General features: G+C 43.4%; 1 protein-coding gene across 1 annotated transcript; it reads right to left on the minus strand.

Annotated features, from left to right (window-relative positions):
* Window positions 1-914: 914 nt before the first annotated feature.
* serpine1 (serpin peptidase inhibitor, clade E (nexin, plasminogen activator inhibitor type 1), member 1) lies at window positions 915-4,762 on the minus strand. Its single transcript, XM_080023768.1, has 9 exons — window positions 4,640-4,762; window positions 3,667-3,911; window positions 3,119-3,343; window positions 2,750-2,944; window positions 2,448-2,646; window positions 2,258-2,358; window positions 1,931-2,017; window positions 1,686-1,769; window positions 915-1,573 (listed from the first exon to the last, which is right to left on the minus strand). The coding sequence occupies exons 1-9, from the start codon at window positions 4,645-4,647 to the stop codon at window positions 1,527-1,529; spliced, it is 1,191 nt and encodes a 396-aa protein (XP_079879894.1). The 5' UTR covers window positions 4,648-4,762; the 3' UTR covers window positions 915-1,526.
* Window positions 4,763-20,582: the final 15,820 nt, after the last annotated feature.

Below are 20,582 nucleotides of genomic sequence, written 5' to 3' on the forward strand. Positions count from 1 at the left end.
CATGCGCATTGCGCGTCTTGAGTCGGGCGTGACGTCATTGCCAGCGTACTGTATAGCTTGAATCTCGTGTTATTTCTGTCTAATCTGTATGTATATATATTTTTTTAATATATTATCCCATCAATCTGGATGATATAAATTGGGGGGGGGGGGACATGGTTATTGCCCTTCAAATAAGACCAGAGAAATTCATTGTAAAGTGTTGCATATGCTCAACCCAGTAAACTCTTTATTGCCATATTTTTAAATATTTCAAGTAACTGTACATTTATGATAAAGTTAGGGAGGTGCATTTCAAGATTTTACATAAAATAGATGTGATGATGAAATATATGCACTTTTCAATGTGAAAAAAAAATCGAAGATCGTGTAAGTTGTTATTATAATAACAAAGCCAATAAGCCCCTTGGATGCAAACAACAAAAACAACAAAAATTGTCCAATTCACAGCCTACTTTCCAACGCATTTTTAGTTTAAATGAAAGCACTCGTCAAATCACTTCACCCTACAAACAATTTTAAAACAGTATTAGTTCTTAAGATTATGACGTCGCTATTTTTAGGAAAAGGGCTCAAATATTGATTGCCATGTTTTCCTCTTATGTTTTAGAATTATGGTAATGGTAATAATACTGTTTCAAACTTATTCTAACTTCATTGGCGCCGGGTGCAGGGTGTGCGAACGAAGAATGGAATTGTACCGTGGAGAATCATGATCTACACATCACAAAATCTGCGTTGAAACCAACTTCATGAGCTGAAATGCAAATTCTGTAATGGGGCAGAGAGGAAGAAAACTTTGGGAAAACTTTATATTGTCATATTATGACATGAACGGTATGGAACTATACCGTTGTGTTCTCGATACTTTCCTGATAGAACATTTGTAAAATAAAAACAGAGTAAGTAGGTAGCAGCTTTATAAAAATGTTTTGATTTTAATAAATATATAAATACTATGCAACAGTGAAGCAATAACAAAAATAAAAAAGTATGACAATTGCATTGTGAAAATAGAAACAAATACATATCCGTTACAGTAACAGTACATCGGCACAATGTGTATTTATTAACTGTAGGCTGAATGCCCGGGAAAAAAAGTATTTTCTGCTGTATTTGTGTGCAATTTATTGTGTCAATTCCCATAGAATGATAAAACGGTAAATAGCTTACTTAAATCTTTGCCTTGGTATATTTACAATTTCTAATATCTGGTTGAAAAATATAAGTTATTAGCCTAAATGTGTGAGACATTTATTTTCCTTTTTTTTTTTTTTATCAAACCCGAACCCTCTTCATAGTGTTATGGAGTTATAATATATATATATATATATATATATATATATATATATATATATATATATAATTAAAATGATCTTTATGGACATTATCCATAAACTCTTTGTTGACATGACACCATCTGCCGTGTCATCTTGAGGCCATATTCACAATTTCAGTAGCAAGATGGATTGGCAGTAGACCTTGACAATGGAATGCGTGTAGGAGTAAGAAGCAACGCTTGCTCCCTAGTGTCTCTGGGGCTGGTTCACTTGACCCATGAACAGAATGGCACCTGGAGAAATGAAGATTTGGTTTAGAAGGAGCCCTCGAAAGATGACCATGACCAGGTGAATGCTGTAAAATGCATAAACAATGTTGCAGCAGTGGGCCGTTGAGTATCTCACCTGTTGCCTTGTGCTGAATAAGGAAGACGAACGGCCTGTCCAGGGTGATTTCCTCGACTGCCATGCGGGAGAACATGATAGCAGCTGAAAGAGGGTAAAGAAGTTTGTTTTTCATTGATGTTTTGTATTCATTTATATATTCAGCTCTTTGGACTTGACTGGGACTGTTCTTTTCATTTTCTGCTGCTGTCACACCTGAATTCTCCAAGAGAAAGAGAGGAGAGATACAGTCGTTCATTAATTACCTGTTCCTGCTGCGCCCTTGGTTCCCTCCTCATTCACCTCGATCTTAACCTGCTGAACAATCTTGGACACTGACAGCCTTTCGTCCACTAGGGGGCAGTGAAAGCAAGGGATTAGTTATATTTAGTGTCCCCTCGCTTGACCTGAATTTACAGATTTCTTAATTTCTTGTCAAGAGACAATGAACATAAAATCGACCAATCACTCAATCAACAGAGCTACCTGGAATTGCTCACTCCTCAAAATATTATTTTTTTTTATTATTATTTTTTTATTAACATGATTGGCTTTAACGTTCCTTTAAATCGAGTACTGTCCGTGTGACTTACTGGTGATCCGTGAAAAGTCAGCGGTGGCTATGTTGAACATGTCTCCCAGACCCATGTCTGTGAGAGTAGGCTTCAAATCCACCTCAGAGTCCAATGTGAATCTGCGGAGACATCAGCTCATTAACACCCCCACACGTTCAACACACACACAGTGACACACTGATTCCTCATGTTTCTGACTGCCTCTAACCTGGGAATGGCCAGCTTTCTATTGACGCTCCTCAGGTCGGTCCTCCACTGCTGAATCCTCTGACTGCTCAACTCCTCGTTGAGGGCACTTATAGGCACCTCAGGTTCAAAAGGCGACACTAGGAGCATGCTCAACGAGTCGCCTTCGTATGGGACCTCGATGACATCATAATCCAGGCCCTCGGAAGACATAAACTCACCTTTTTGGTGGGGGACAAGAAGGGAAGGATTAAAAATTGTGGGTTTTTTCTCAGCTGCTGCATTTATGACAAAATGGTTTAATTTCAGTATTTTTCTGCCTACCATAATTAAAGCTATTGGTGAGTGTCATCATGGGCACAGGAATGGCACTACCGTTGGCACAGTGGAAGACCCTCTCCCGTGTCAGCTGTTGGTCAAAGGGCACCTTCCACAACCCCTGAAACTGGAGGGCACTTAGGAGGACCAGGCGTGTCTTGTCCGTGAGTGACCCACGGGACAAAAAGTCTGGAATGGCACCTATGGAAGAAATGATAAAGGAAAAACAAGAGCCCAAATAGAAAGAGTCAGACTGTTAATATGGTTTAGAAGATTCCCACACAATCCAAAATAAAGACAAGATGGAGACGCTCTCAGTCTGTGATCTATCATCTGAGGGGTGGTGTGTATGTTCAAAGCCTCCGTGCCCAGTACCTGCAGTGTGGTCAGACACCCAGGCATTGATGACGCTCAGGGCATGGTTTGGCCGGGTGAAGTCCACCTGGTTAGGCTCAGCCTGGAAATATTTGGCCATCGCCAAGCGGTAGTGCTTTTCTAAGCTCAACTGCCTCTCAACCATCACGCCACTGGCAACCTCAACGCCTTCCTCGCTGGATACATCGCGTTGGAGCAGTCGCTGCCAGCGGCGCATGCCTCGCTCTGGACGATACATGGGGAAGTGAAGGGAAAAAAAAATGTGTGTATATATATATATATAATTGTTTTATTTTTTTAATCTCTTTAAAGTGTATTTGGTGTTGAAAACAAAATTGTTTTCAACAATATACAGCAGTATACAGTATAAAGCAATAATACAGAGAGGTGGACAATTCAATTTTCCAGAAAGTGAAATGTCCTGCCATGATCTTTGTTCCGTGCGCCATTAGCCGTATGATTCAAACTGGGGGAGAGCTTTTACTTTCTGAACCTGGAGCCTTCACCTCTGATTTACAGTATCACTACACCATCAACCAACATTTTACCTGCCAGGGAAAACCCCATTGTGGAGGTCAAAGCCTTGCGTGTGTTCCCCCCAGCACCCAGCTGAGCCATGCCCAAGACAGAGGCCACACCGTATGGGGAGAAGGCCAGGTTATCCCCTTCTAATGCGGCGCTCTTCACCAGCTGGGCGTACACTCGAAGCCCAAAATCCGTCTGTCGGTCTTGCAGGCTGCACAGGGTAACCACGCTCAGTGATAGGAGGATGAAGGCATGCACGCAAAGCATCCTGGGAAGAATAGAGGAGGGTAGTGAGTCACTTTAGGCCTAGCGCTTATGACTGCGTATATTTCATTTAAAAGAATAGGTAAATTCACCCACTGTTGCAGTCAAGTCAATATAAGATCTCGCAATGGTAGTTATTCTGTGATGTCTTAAACAATGTTTTTTTATAGAAATGGAGAAAAAGTGGAGGTTTACAAATGGCACCCCACAGCCAATATAACAAACTAGCATTGGAATGTAATGATAGACATTTTAAAGCGAAGACATACAATTGTAAATACTGTTTCAGAATCACTAACAGTGATTCCAAAGGCAGTTTTTCATTACATACATCAATATTGTATAGACATGGATGTGCATCTAGCCCCAGCCTAGGGCTTCATTTGTATACTGGCTTGTGTAACTTGACTCAATTCCACCTTTGCACAAGCCCTTACTCACTCCTCACCAACTGAGCGAATATTCAATTTGCAAAGTTGAAGTCTTTTTTTTTTTTTACTGTGAATGCACTTGAGAGTATTTGGAGCAACAATAATTATATTGATGTGAGCTCTCATTACTATTATTTTTTTCTCTCAAACATCTGTTATCTGCTATCTTGAATAAAGGAACTACTTTGTGTATGCTTTTATCCTGATATTGGGAAATTTCCATTGGAGACTCCCACATTTCCCCAGTACATCTCTTAAAGCAGCCCAAAATTATTTTCAGATTAATGCTCCCAATGCTTACCTCGTCATGTTGACAATGTCGCAGGGAGAGCGAAAGAGATGTAAGTCGGATCAAAGCAGAAGTTCTCTCTCAGCTGTAGTAACCGTTGGGTTGCTGTGTGTCGGTTCCTTCTGGATTGGCACTGGGTTTAGTGTGAGTGTGTGAATGAGCTGGTTCCTATATATAGGCCACTGTGGTGAGCCCCCCCCGCCCAACGGCATACTCACACAGAGAGAGACACATGGAAGTTATTACTGACTATGATGTCATGGGGAACACTGTCTGGACAGGCTCCCATTCTCTTGACTGTTTTCACACACCGTGAGTACACACTCTCTGACCCAATGTCCATAATGACTCACCCCCCCCTCTCGCTCCCTCTCAATCGCTGTCTCAGGAAGAGCCACTGTTTGTCAGGTTGCATACGGAAAATGACTTTGCGCATTTGTCCTTGTGTTTTCTCTTTTCATACACACACACACACACACACACACACACACACACACACACACACACACACACACACACACACACACACACACACACAGACTCTTGTGCTTGTATGCACGTCTCACTCTTTAAGAGTTAAAGGTCAGCAGGGATCCCAGAAGAGGAAAAAAATCCTGAGTCACCGATTTGACTGGATGCCAGAAAACCCTATGAGCCATCGACTAGCTGACAGGCGCTGCGAGTGAGGTAGGTGGGGTGGCGGGTGGAGGTGAGGGGGGGTTAACAGGACATTTGATGTTTTTTAGTAAATTACCATAATGACCATCACCACTTATGTCTGACCTGGAGGCGGAAACGTTCTGGGAATGTATGTGCGTGTGCGTCTTGGTTACTTTTGGTATTAGGGATACTTTACTTCCATTATCCTCCATTGTCTGTATCCAGATATGTTCCAATGTAAGTCTTGTAAGGTTATTTGTGCTAACAGATCTCTCTTTTGCCTATCCCCTATTGACACATACCTACTCATTCCCTTCCCTTTGAGGCTCACACAGTCCTGACCAGGAGGGGCGGATACATCACAATTCCAAATTTGGTTCTCGCAAACCAGCATTCCATGTCACGTGATTCACACACAGGCATCTGGTAGACAGGGGAGAGGGCTAACAGGGTGAACTCACTTTTTCCAAATATATTTTGGTTGCAAAATGCTATTGTCAGACCTACAAATGTCCTGGTCATTGTTTGATCTCTGGTTTTCATTTTGTTTTCTTTTTCACTTTATGTCTGAGTCTGTGTCACAGTGTTCAGCCTTTATCTTGTAAAAATTAAAACACACAAACAAATGCATTTATAGCGGACAGACAAGTGGAGGGCTATGAAAGGTACAACACCTAAACCAAAAAAGTGAGATGTTAGAAAAAGTTATTCATACCTATATTCACAGTTACCTGCTTAGCCTCCTGTATCCATGGAACCAAGAACATGGGTATGAGCTGCAGGGTGTTGGGGTGTGTGCGTGCATGTGTGTGTGTGGGGTCAAAGCTGTTAAAGATGCTGGTGAGATGGATCCTTATTAAGTAATCAAGTTATTTGATGTCATTGCCTATGTCGGGAACTCACACTTTTATTTGTACCCCAATGATCGAATCTGTGAGTGTTGTTGATTTTTTTATTTTACACCGTTGTGAACTTAACTAAATTACACCTCGCACACGATAGGTCGATAGGAGATTTATCATTTTGTGGGTTTGGTACAATATACACCATATAAGGTTATCAATGGAATTATGGGGAATTATCTATGGAATATTGACATCATTGAAGAGTTCTGTCGCCAAGGTAACCATCCTGGTGAAGAAATTAAAGCGAGGAGCGATCAATGCTTCTTGCATAACAAGAAAGGAAACACATGCCACATGTTCTAACCATCTTTTTACCGCACTAAGGACTTCACATACCATTTCGGACAGTTTCACCCATAGAGATTTGAGACTGAAATTTGAAAGTGAATTCCTAGCGGCAGTTACGGAGTTGTGAACAAGACAAAGGATTGACTCTTTTGTCAGAGTGATTCCTGAATCCTGAGTCATAAAAAAAAATGTTCGTTACAAATGTATCGCTGCGAACAAAGTGATCTTCGTATCATTGGACTAAAACCTTTGGCAAGGTTCGGCTATGGATAGTTATAAATGATGGAAACATTTTAAGTAGGCCTGGGTTGAAAGAGAGCAAACCTATCCTTTAAATCATATCAAAGCCCCCCCGCCCTCGACAATGCTGAATAAATATGCAAATTTAGAATTAAAAAAAAATAATATTACGTAAATATACATATATATAACATTGCGCCAAATTCACTCCAAAGGGTGCAGACACTCAAAATTTTGAGAAAAAACAACGCAGCTCAAGTTTCAGTTGCATTGCTCTGGAAAAACGGTAGCGATGTTGGGAAGGAATGAGTGTGACTGTGAAAAAGGGAAGAAGGGAAAGTGTTGAAATACAACACATGGTGCGTGTAAAGAGAAGGGTTTTCCCTCGTTCAAAGTTTGACCTTCAGACAACAGAGAGTCACTTGGAGGACAGTGCTTGCCTGTCGCACACCCACCCAAGGCTTATCTCGCGTAGCAAATTTGCACATTCAAATTTAGAAAAACAATGCGTACATACAGTGCAATTTCTCAGGTTATCAATAGAGGATTTCCTGAATAAAATACTTCTCAACAAATGACACGACATAAGTAATTAACTGTTTCCGAGAAAACATAAACTGAAATGGCAACGGTGTTTCATACAACAAAATGTAGGTTGTACATCCAATACATGGCTGTCGGGCTTGAAAATTTTTCTATTTTTGTATTAAACAAATAAATGCATTTAATACATGTATTTATAATTTAATTTTGCATTCTTGTCCATCTTCCCTTTTTAAATTTCATCGGAGATTGAGAATATACAAAAAGATACATTCCTCCTTGGTAGCCATTTTTAAATACTGTACCCCGCTCAATGCTCCCTCCAACCAAATTAGTAATTTTATAAATGTACTGTAGCTGGCGTAGGGTATATGTAACAGCCCTTTTACGGTTGACTGTATATTTAACAATGTATTCATTATTTAACAACAAATCACACATATCTGGTAATATCTATTTTAGGAGTAAATAAAGTAAAACTTAAATCCACTTTAATGTCTCAAAAACCTCACAATTGTCATGATTGCGCCTGAAATGCCGCCTGTTCAGTGGCCGTGTTTTTCTTTGACATAGTGGTTTCATGTTTGTCTTTTCCTTCTGGCACTTGTGTTGTTATGTTATTTGTTTTCTTTTTTTTTTGTAGAGTAAAGCAGAGTATTTATGCCATTGCATCTAGGACAGAGTTAGTCTGCAAGTGGAGTTCAAGTTCTTAACCTGCAATGCAACTCTTTATTAATTCTTAAACCATCAAGAACTGCTACAATAACTCTGTCCTGTGGACGACCTGTAGAATGACAAGAACCTTATTTATTTTCTTTAGACTGGATATATATTAAATACAAGTTTAATTTCCTCCTGCCTCTGGTTGTCGTCTCTGCACTAACTGTATCTGTAATATACAAATTATAATATGACTTTGTGACTTGGCCTTATTTTAACCCTGGTAGCATTGGTCAGTTTGGCACAACGGTTGTTGCTAAATGCATCAGTGTATTCTCGTAAGCTGTTAGTTTAATTGTGGACAGCGTGGAAATTCTAGTGAATGGATTGTGAACAGTTGCACAATCAATAAAATATTAGGCTTTGCTTTCCCCATTAAACTATATAAAAGAGGGAACGTGCAAAATGAGACTCAGTCAACCCCAATAGAAAGGGTTCTTCTAGTATGTACTGACAACCAAAACTTTTCAAGGTGGGATCAGGCTGTTTTCTGGCATTAATTCAATAGCTTCACCTCAGAACACACACATTCCCCTCTACGCTCCGTCACAAACAATGGCAACTGGATTTAAGAACAAGAGCAGCGTGAATGGACTCTGACAAAACATTGAAATCAAGATATAAGAGGACTGAAATGGAATTAAAAGGAACATAAAAATATGTGGATGCTAAAATACTGTGAAAATCTTGATGTAAAAAGAAGGCTGCCATTTAAAATACCCCAGACTCCAAATTCAAAGGATGCAAAATAAATAAAGATAATTTTAAATTTGAATCTAAACGTTGTCTGTCAGAATTGCCTTTAACTTCTTCCTTTTATATTTTCTTATATTTATAAAACCGTGAATCTTTGACTTTTCCTTCACATAGCTTTGTGTTTGACAATTTTCAACTCTTGTCGACATGCTGGTGTTAAAAGAAAGACAATGATGAGTTGGATTAATCAATTCTGTCCTTCATTGTTCTGTTATCTAACTTAGGGACACCAGACAAACCCCTGGAGGCACAAGGGCTGAGGGCCAAGAGAAATGGAAGAATTTACTAAGAACTGTTTTTGTGATTTGGGAAATGCCGTTGCTATTGCTAAACTGATGAACCCTGTGGGCTTCGGGTCAAGAATTTGGGAGGACAAAACCACTTCTCTATTTAAGTGAAGTCTGCAGTCCTTCAGATAAAACTACAGAACAACTTTCAAAACCATTGTCATTGTAATGGTTTTGTTTTTGACTTTCTGTCTATAAAGTAAATAAGTCTATAAGTCTGTCCATAAGTAAATCAATCAATGTTGAACCATAAAGAGCAGTCTACACTGCTGAATCCTAAAAGTAATCATTTGTCTAAGTGCAGGGTTCATTCTGCCGTTACAAAATGTAAATTCTTTTTAAGTACAATTTTTTTCATTTTCATGGACTTCAGGGAAAACAAATAAAATCAATTTTCATGTTATCTCTATTAATTTAATATAATTTAATCTTAGTTTCATTGTCTATTATTTATATTAGTATATATTTACATATATATGTATACTGTATATATATATATTGTTAGAACGTTTTGTGAAGTTTTGTTCAACATTCCCTAATTGTTAATTACTTAAGTTAGTCTGTTGTAATGCCAGTAGAGACAAGCCCTTCTGCTTAGTTTCAGTTTAAAGCCCTAGTAAGGAGGCATGACTTCCGAGTACCGTGTCTTACGGGTCAAAGGCGAAAGGCTAGAGCTGAGAGCTCAGATTGGATGCCCGTATGGATCGCCAAAGTCTAGTTTTAATATACTTGTGCATCATTGATGAGATGTAAGTTGTCATTATTGCCTTCACTTATAACCGACCTGTTGATTGTTATTTTTGTCCGTAAAGTCTGTGCCTAATGTACTGTTTGACTAGCTTCAAGCTAGCAGAGCTAGTAAGCCTTTTAACAGTGCGTAGGAGCGTTGGCTGCCCCTGAGTTTATATTTATTTATACTTATTTATGTCCAATACAGGGGCTTTATTCACGTTGGTTTGTGTTCCCGAGTATTTGTTATATAACTATGTAATTTTGTATAGGAAGTACATATACAGTTTATGTTCACAGTATTTATTTCTTTATTACATATTATATATTTCTGACTGTTATATTTTCTTACTGGATTCCTTCATTCTGTTTACATTTCAGAACACAAATACACACATTAGACTTCATTCTGTGCCCGAACTGTGTACCCCCTTGCTCTAAATTAAAATAATTGAATGTCACCTCATGCCTCTGCATTTTGATTGATGCCCCGGGGGCAAAATACTGCATTAACCAAGCCAACACACCAACCATACAGTCCGAAATAAAATCCTCTGCTACACTGAGGTCCTTTGAGCTGGATTCATGCAGACCTTACCCCTGGTTGCAATGGAGTACGAAGAAGACTACGAACTCTATGGCGCAATGGCAAGACATCAGAAACACCCCACAGCTTGGCTGGAGGACTATGAGGTCAGCTACATCGGCCACTACCACTAATAACCAGAGAACAGGGCCCTCTACTATGAGGGAGCGGCCAAGACGACTCCCCTCAGCCTACCTCAGGAGGCCACCCAACAGAGATGAGCTCCGGGAAATGCAAATAGAAAACAGTAAGCTAAGGCAGGCCAAAGCTGCCATGGCTTACAAAGTTTCTGAGCTCTATGAGGCAAGGAAGCAGAGTTGGGTGCTGATGGCCACAGTCAATAGCCTGCGGCAGTCCACCCCACAGCATAAGCCAAGTTCTCCTGCTACTAAACACCTATAGACCATGCCACCGCCGCCTCCAGTGTTCCACCCTGACATACCTTGCTTCTCCTACCTCCTGAGCAGTCAGGAGAAGCCGGGCCAAGGAGAAGAGGACAAGGTGGGGTGGCCCCAACCCCCACCATGGCCAGGTACCATGGCCAGGAGCCAATACCAGGAGACCCTGCACTGGTGGACCATCTGAACCAAATGATGGAAGACCTCCGGATGATGAAGAATCAGGCTTCAGCAGCCAGTCAGCTCAAACCACCCCCATTGAGGGCAGCCCAGCCACCTACCCTCCATGGCCCTTAACCTGTTATCTGCCTTAGTGACCAAGTTAGCTATCAGCAGCAGGATTCCCTGTCAGACCAAGACCGAGCAGCTACAGCAGCACCCTACAGTTCCTTTCCCTCATTGACTCCCACTGATTGGCCCCCACTGAAATGCCTCAGTTGCCTGCGATCTGGACACAATTAAGCTACCCCCACCTCTTCCATGGCCTTCAACATGGCCACAGAGACTGCAGTGATGAGCCACTGCCCATTCCCCCTATGCAGCCACCAAACATGTTTCATCCAATGTACAGAGGCCCAAGACCGACGATCCCAAATTTCAGCCATCATGACCCCAGCGAGTTCACCCGGCTATAGATAGCCCTAGAGAACCTCCTGCCAATAAGCGGCACAGAGCTACAGTACTCAAATACCGGATCCTGTTGGATCACTTGAAAGTTGGAAGAAGCCAAGCTGGTGGCAGACAACCACAAAGACAACCACAGCCAGCCAAACGACACTGTGAGGTTCTCCACTGAGAAGTTGTTGAAAACTTCCTACAGTCTGCCCACTCCCAAAGAGACTCAATAGTTAGTCGACAAGCTGAGAGAGCTATGGGGGGCTTCGACCTTCGGCAGTGGGCGAATAATGTGCCAAGTGTCGTGGCGCACTTAGCCAAAGACGCCAGGTCAGACAGCCTCGAGCTCTGGCTCGCCCAAGAGAAAGCCATCTCCCCTGAGTTTACCCTCAGATTCAGCCGGCACTGTCAAACAGACACCTTCGGTTATAAGCACCAACCTGTAGACTATAGGGTCCTGACCATGTAGGATGTCTACAACATCTAAGTCCTAGCTAGCCAATATGACCCCTTGCATCCTTTCCTTCACTACGCTAGCCAAGATGCTAGTCCGATGACTAGCACTAGCACTAGCACGACTAGAAGCACTGGGACTGGGATGACCCCCTACTGCCCCAAGACCTCCTGCAAGCCTGGCACGACTGAGAAGACGAGTTGCAGTTCCTTCGTCAGGTGACTCTGCCGCAAGTATATGTGCCTCCAGAAATGCCTTGTGCCACCCGAGAGATCCACGTGTTCTACGATGTGTCAGAACAAGCCTACTGCTCCGTTGTGTAAATGCGGACAGTGGATAGCCAAGATCACGTCTACTTGACCTTCCTGGAGGCACGGTCCAGAGTAGCACCCAAGGGACAACACTTGATGCTCAGACTGGAGCTGTGTGCCGCTGTCATTGGATCCAGCGCACCGACACGCACACATAGATGCAGCACCTGGAAAGAGCTCCTTAAAGTTACAGTGCAGGAGCTGTTGGGGTGGTAGGCCAGGGCTGCGCTCCTACCGCTGAAAAATACCGGGGGGCTGAGACCCTCATCTACCGGAGAGCCCAGCAGGATAGTTTCCCAGTTTAACTCTGAATCTCGTGAAAGGCTGGAAAACATATCCCTTCCAGTAGTAGACTACTCACAATGTCTCCAGAGCTCAATGAAGCTGGAGACCTCATCTGTGTGGCAGGCAGACTCCGGCACACTGAAGCCCTAGACCCAGCTCCTATACCATGCATCCATTAGTCTTAGACCGCTGTCACCCATACACTAGGCTCCTTATCCAAGACTACGACAGTCGCCTCCCGGCCCACAGAGATACAACACATCATCTGGATCCTGCATGGCCGCAAAGCTATTGGCTGCTACCAGCACACTTGCACAGAGTGCCAGCAATGGAAAGCCAGACCTGCTGTTCCCAGGATGGCCAACCTACCTCGAGTATGTCTGTGCCTCTTCAAGCCTGCCTTCCATTCCACCGGGATGGATTGCTTTGACCACTCGAGCTCAATATGGGTCTGTTAGGCCCGCGGCCTCCCAGTGCCACTAGAGGCTGCCCTTGCCCCATCTGCAGCTCCCTACTCGAGCCCAATTGCACACACCTGGGATCAATTACCTGCACAGTATTTAGTCTCAGCTTCCCAGCCATTCCTTGCCAGACCGTCAACTAGCTTACCCGAGTTGTACAGCTACTGGCTCCCTTCCAAGTTCCAAGTTCCAAGTTCCTAGCTCCTAGTGCTTGTTTCTAGTTCTAAGTTTAGGTCTCGTTGTCTCGTCTTCCCCTTACCTGCTTGTCTCCTCTCGTCGACCCAGTCTGTCTCTCCAAATCCAGCCAGCCCGGTTTACCTGCCTGTCTCCGCTCGTCGACCAAGGCTGCCCGTCCTTCTCCATCCAGCCTGGTTCCCCGTCTCTCCACCCGGATCCTGGACCCCGTCTCCTGGTCATCATCGTCCCTGCCCAGCCCTGCTCCATCCCTACCTGACCGAGTCCCCCTGGCCAACTCCACCGTCCAGGCTAATAAACATCCTTTGCCTGCCTTCCGTCTCCCTGTGTCGTGCGTTTGGGTCTCTCCTAGCTCTGGTCGTGACAGGGTCGCAGTCTCGAGAACAGATGGGGGATAATCTTCAAGTGTCTCACAACCCGAGCGGTTCACTTGGACCTCCGAACCACCATCGACGCAAACTCCTTCCTGATGGCCCTTAGGAGATTCATCTCCAGACAAGGGACGCCGGCAGAGCTGTATTCGGACCAGGGAACAAACTTCCGGGGAAAAGAGGGGGAGCTGCGGGAAGCCTTTGCCGAGCTATCTTCTGACCTCCAACAACAGCTTGCCAAGCAAAGAATGGACTTCCACTTCAACCCCCCTGCGGCACCACATTTGGGAGGAGCCTGGGAGTGAGATCCGCTCCGTTAAGACCGCCTTACACACCACGTGGGGGCCCAGCCAGTCACAGAAGATGTACTCAGTACTTCATGTAGTGGAAGGGATTCTTAACTTTAAAATCACAAGGCTAAATCTTGTCGAGCATCACTGACCTTGATCCTGTGACGGCCAATGTCTTTCTGATGGGGGGGCCTGATGAATCCCTGCCTCAGGTCATCTACCCAGAGACCAAGCTCCTGAGTCGTCGTTCCTGGAGGCACTCTCAGGTGCTAGTAGATCACTTCCGGTCAAGTTTCATCAGGGGCTTACTTACTATCCCTACAAACCCGTCAGAAGTGGCGCACTACCCAGACTGCCATTACAGAGGGCTCTGTTGTTATGCTAATCGACCCCAGTTACCTCAAGCCTTGTGACCCATCGGACATGTTACTAAGGTTCACCCCAGTGCCAATGATCATGTGAGGTCCGTCGACCTGAAGATTGCCAACAGAGAGTGTACCAGACCAGACCAACAAAAACAATGTTGCCCATCCTTAGCTACACTTATCTACCTTTCGTAAAGAGTGGATGTACATAGTACATACAGGGGGGCGTGTGGGAGGCGAAACTGGCACATACATACAACTTATTTTTAACTGTCAGATGATCCAAGACGGAGCTGCAAATGGCAGCCTTGTGAATTGGTGCGAGCTGTTTTGCATCTTTTTTTGTGTTAATGTTGTATTTTATTGTATTTTATGGCTATTTGTATCTCTTTGTAGAATTCCATTTTTATTTGTATTGTATTTTATATTTTTAATTCACTATTTTATTATATTTTATTTTATTATTATATCAATTCTCCATTATTTTCGTACTGGATTCAATTTTATTTCCATTTCCCTGGCATAATCTGTCGTAAAAGTGATTCTGTAAATTTGAGTACCAAGTACTTTTCAAGCACTAAAAGGGCTATTTTTTAAGGTATTCAAGTACTTCAAGCACCCCAAGGACCGGGTGAGAACCCTGTCAGTGTCTATAACTCTGTGTTCCTTTTTTATGCTGCACATTTAGAACTACGCCAAAAAAAGTGAATTCAAAAGTCAGTATTTGGGAGTAAATTGTTTCTAAGCAAGCCATGGTGAACGACCAAGACCCATTTCATTTTGTTACATAATAGGTGCATTGGAAGGACAGTCATGGTTTAACAAGTTGGATGTGGGCACTTGAGGGCTAACCACAATTGAATTTGCATCCAATGTTAGCAGGAACAGAAGGGAACTGGCATGACTACACAGCTCCGTGTGGATACAATGAGTCACTATTCAGCGGTCTGATACGAGACAGTTTCACAGCATAAGTGCCGCTTTGTAATTATATCATGTCAAAATATATAAAATGCATACATTTACCTGAATAAACTACAGTTTGCTACTTAGACCAGAGGAAGAAAGGTGTAATCTCATTTGGTAAATTAATTGCAGAGGTGCAACAGTTTAGCACCGCTGCAGCAGCATGCAGTGCCTGCGAACATGGGATACAGAAAATTCAATTATTCCAGAAACTCAGAGCCAGAACATTCTATGAAACCATCAAACACAAATGTACGATTAATCGTTTATGTAAAACACTCTCCACTTCCGCCTCTTCTTTCACCTAGCCACCAGCCAGTCTCTCTCTCTCACTCTTTCTCCCCTGTCTGTGTCTGTGTGTGTGTGTGTGTGTGTGTGTGTATGTGTGGTGGGTGTGGCTGCATTCTCCAGCTCTCTCCTGATGAGGTCACTCACCTCACCTGCTCTGCTGACTCACCTGCGATCCATCAGTTCATCAGGCAGCATATGAACTCCGGCTTTCCATCCACTCATCGTCAGATCGTGTTAGAACTACCACATTAGTCTTGCTCCCAGCCGCTCTGAGTGTGTTGGCAGTCAGAGTATTTTCGGTGTTTTCCAATACTCTCACCTGTCATCCCAGTTACCAACTATCCGGTTCCCTGCTTGCCTACCTGCCTGACTTACCTGCCTAATCTACCTGCCTGCCTATCTGGAACTGTGGGCGGAACAGCCACATTCAGATAAAAAAAAAAAGAAACAAAAAAAAACCTCTGCTCTTCCTTTGCACGTCTAACACCACCCCCACCCCCCGCCCTCCAACCATCCAACTAAAACGGGTGTCTGTCGGGTTGGGGACCCCTCTTTTAGTCGATATTTATGCAAAGTAAAACACGTCTGTACGTGCCTGCATCACAGAAATAGGCATAGCAGGATGATGGGTGGACTACTGGTTCACTGAACCACTGGACCAGTAGTCCAGAATTTGGAGCAAAGACAGTTGTAAATATCATTTTGGTAAGATATTTATTCAGCAGAGGAAGCTGCAGGACTGAGTGATTTAACCAATGGTCAAATGGTCTGGATTACTGATGGATGGAGTACTGTTATACTATATAAACCATTTTTAAGCATTTTTAACTGCCACCAGTTAAATAGTCACTTCATCCTGGTGCCGGGCCTGCCACCTCATCCACATCCATGACGGTTACGAGTTGAAGGCGGCTTTCAACACTCGGCTTGGACACTGACTATCAATTAATGCCATTCAGCTCACTTACGCCCGTGTTCCGAACCCTGATTAATACGTCCTCCGAGACATGATTAACCGGTTTGTTTGTTTGTTTGTTTGTAGTCAAACTTTTAAAGGCAGATCATTTTAAACTACAGCTGCATTGCAGCCCCGCTCACAGCCCACACTTCCAAGGCCACTTCCTTCCAGTGGACCCCTGAGCACCATTTTGTCTCCATTCCAGTCCTCACCTAGCCTGATCCAGCCCTTCAATTTATCGTGGAGGTGGATGCCTCAGACACAGTGGTGGGTGCTGTTCTCTTGCAACGTTCCTTTGCTGAAAACAACCTTCACCTCGCATCACCTGCTCCTCCTCATTAAGCTGGATCTTGAGGAATGACGTCACTGAACTGACCAATCCTTCATCATATGGAGGGATCCATAAAAACCTTGCATGCATTCGCTCAGCCAAGCAATTAATTCCCATCAAGCCACCTATTTCATCGCTGCCATCACCTGGAAGATCGAGACTCTAGTGACCCAAGCCCAGAGGCAGTAACCTGACCCAGAAACTGTCCCTGTTGTGGTTAATTATTAACCCCCACGACAAGAAACTGAATACATGTTATACTAAACCACCAATATTCAAGGTAAATGTATTAAATACACCTTTTAAAAATGTATGTCATAAAACCTTCAAAAAGAAGTAAAAAAACATAGTCTGCTATAGAAAAGCCCTGAGGAGAAAACCAGCTTAAGACAGCTGACAAACTAGTCAAGGTTATGTCTGAACAAAACACCGGCAGAAAAAAGGGAATGTGGCGGACAAAGAGGCGTGGTCAAGCACTGGCTGCGGACGACAGCACGTTTCCCTTTCCCAAGCTGCCTCAAATCAGCCCAATCAGCGCCCTGGTGATTGATCCAACTCAAGGCAGGGAGATTTATATATGTTTGTCTGTCTTGCAGAGGGGATCAGCACACAGGCTCATCAGCAGACCAGCAGTGGAACGCCATTCCTCCTGCGCCCACGATGATGATTATTATAATTATTATCATTATTATCATCATCATCATTATTAATATAATATTCATCCTTATCAATTGTGATTGATACTTGTGGCCAGCGTACCTTATTGTTCAAGGTGACAATAAAAACTCTCGCAATGTTGGCGCACCACAGCCAGAAAGACTCCGTCTCCCTCCCTAAACCCTTACCTGTGGGCAGAGAGTCCCACAAGTTTGGACTAACATTGTTCACACTGTGGACCGGCAGCACTGCACCTGTTACTGAGGGGAAAAAGGGGATTAGGGGTGCTGTCCCACCCTAGATTGTTGAGAAAAGTATGGCAAGGCGAGAGAGAGCTGCAAAGTTAGTTGATAGACTGATAGGATTATGGAAGCTGATGTGAAAAACAATGAAAGTGGGAAAGTGAGAGCATGATGCATTTGGGATTCTTTGTTGAGGATAGAACTTGGAGCAAAGACAGTTGTCAATATCATTTTGGTAAGATATTTGTTCAGCAGAGGAAGCTGCAGGACTGAGTGATTTAACCAATGGCCAAATGGTGCTCTGTGTGATTATGGTTAACTAGTGGATTTTAGCAGATTAAATGAAAATCAAATTGAATTTAAGTGCCAGTTTACAAAAGCAGTCCATGCTGAGATAGTATGAATATATATTGAACAGTTTGAACTGTTAGATTATGTTTAGAGAGAGGATTGTGATATAGATCATTGTGGTGTGGTGTTATAGCAGGTTTTAAGTTGCTGGAAAAAGTGTCCGTTGGTTCATTAATGCAACTTTGGTAAAGGTTAAGAGTATGATGAGTGTTTGTTTTCCGGACTGTAGTTTGTGCTTTGTTAATAGATGTTATTGCAAAGAATTCTAAATTGATGCTGTTTACGCTGTCATACCAACTCAGGAGGGCTCTGAAAGAGGCAAAACATCGGTACAGGGAAAGAGTGGAGTCTCAGTTCCAGCTGTCTGACACTGGACACATGTGGCAGGGACTACGGACTATTACGGACTGAGGAAGAGCTACCACCATGGTGAATGCTGACGCTTTCGCATTAGCCCCCTGGTTAGCACAGCAAAACCGAGTTCCGCAGCTAGAGTACAGCGCACGCTCAGCATCTCAGAGCATGCCATGAGAACGGCTCTGAGACAGGTGAACACCAGGAAAGCAGCTGGTCCGGACTGCGTCCCCGGACATGTTCTGAAGACCTGTGCCGACCAGCTTCCCCAGTGTTCACCATCAAATACAACCTCTCCCTGGCGCGGGGCCTTGGTGCCCATATAGAAAATGTGGGATGCAATACATTGAGATGCATCGAGAATCGTTGACAGGTGAATCGTAATCTAATCGTGAGGCAAGTGAAGTGATTCACACCTCTAATAAATATGTCTTGTGCGGGGCGTGGTGTCGGCCTGTCGGCGTGGGGCCGGGATCCAGGCCCGCGGTCCGTGCCTTGTGCCTATGGCCCGGGTTCTGTGTCGGCGGCTGCGTCTTGTGCCTGGTGATTCTCCACCTCTTGGAGTAGTGATCAGTCGTTTATAGACCCAAACATGATAAATAGTGCTCCAAAGAGGGGGGTTGGTGGTGGCTCTCCATAACCAAAAAACTGTGCTCTTGTCATTCTACAGATCATCCACAGGACAGAGTTATTGGAGCAGTTGTTGATGATTAAATTATTAATAAAGAGTTGCATTGCACGTTGAGAACTTGAACTCCACTTGCTGACTAACTCTGTCCTGAATGCAATGGCATACAAATACTCTGTGTTGTAAGCCCAGCATGCTGACAGCACAGGTCAAAATAAATAAATAAATAAAATAAAATAAAATAAAAATAAATAAATATGTTTTTGTGACGTCACGGAGAGCAGATATTATGCATAACAGCAGCAGAAATGCATTTGTTTATGATTTATGAAGTTTGAGTTATTTCTTTTCTCTTTTGGAGTTTTTTGTTTTGTGTTCTTGTACCAAAGTGATCTGCTGGTTGAGATAAGATAATAATCCTTTATCTATCCCGCAGAGGGGTAGTCTGCAGTGTTACAACAGTAACAGATTGGCACAATTGCATGAAGCATTAGTAAATAGGTAATTCTAAATTAAAGGATATGATAAATGAGTACACAGTATAGATTAGACACTATACATTAGATAGTAATATTGCATGACTGAATTGTCAGTTTTTGTATGATACACAGTAGTTTTCGTGTGTTCAAATCCCTACTGGTTACCTTTTTCAGGTAAAGCTGCTAATTGTTTAAGTATAATCGAACAGCATTATTTTTATTTTTTACACTAGAAGTAATCTCAACTTGACATGAATAAGGTAGCTGTTGATATACAGTATAAAACTTTGCAAGTAGGTTAACAAAGAGGGATTTGTTTTGTTTCGTACACTGGAGAGGTGATGGAATGTGTGCGTTTGCTTACTAAAAATTGAAATATTAAAGTAAATGTGAAATAAGTTGGCTGTTTCAATGGCTTTTAATTTGGCCATTCCAAAGTTAAAATTTTAAAATATCTTGTGAATCGATTGTCGTGGTGGCAGCAGGCTGAGCATAGAGCTCCAGGCCCCCTCCCCAGCAACGTTTAACAGTTCCTCCTGGGGGACCCCAAGGCGTTATGTAATTCCTCCAGCGTGTTCTGGGTCTACCCCGTGGTCTCCTACCAGTTGGATGTGCCCGGAAAATTTCCAAAGGAAATTGCCCGAAACACCTCAACTGGCTCCTTTCGACACAAAGGAGCAGCGCCTCTACTCCGAGCTCCCTCCGGATGTCCGAGCTCCTCACCCTATCTCTAAGGCTGAGCCAAGCCACCCTACGGAGGAAACTCATTTCGGCCGCTTGTATTCGCAATCTAGTTCTTTCGTTCACTACCCAGAGCTCATGACCATAGGTGAGGGTTGGGACGTAGATGGACTGGTAAATTGAGAGCTTTGCCTTCCGGCTCAGCTCCCTCTTCCCCACAACGCCCGCATCACTGCTGACGCTGCACCGATCCGCCTGTCCATCTCACGCCCCATTTTCCCCTCACTCGTGAACAAGATCCCAAGATACTTGAACTCCTTCACTTGGGGCAGCAACTTGCTCCCAACCCAAAGGGAGCAATCCACCATTTTCCGGCAGAGAACAATGGCCTCAGACTTGGAGGTGCTGAGTCTCATCCCGAACGCTTCACACTCGGCTGCAAACTGCCCCAGTGCGTCCTGGAGGTCACGGTCTGATGAAGCCAACAAAACCACATCATGTGCAAAAAGCAGAGATGCAATTCTGAGGTTCCCAAACCGGACACTTTCCTCACTTCGG

Source organism: Zeus faber, assembly GCF_960531495.2.
Source record: "Zeus faber genome assembly, chromosome: 22".
Lineage (NCBI taxonomy): Eukaryota > Metazoa > Chordata > Actinopteri > Zeiformes > Zeidae > Zeus > Zeus faber.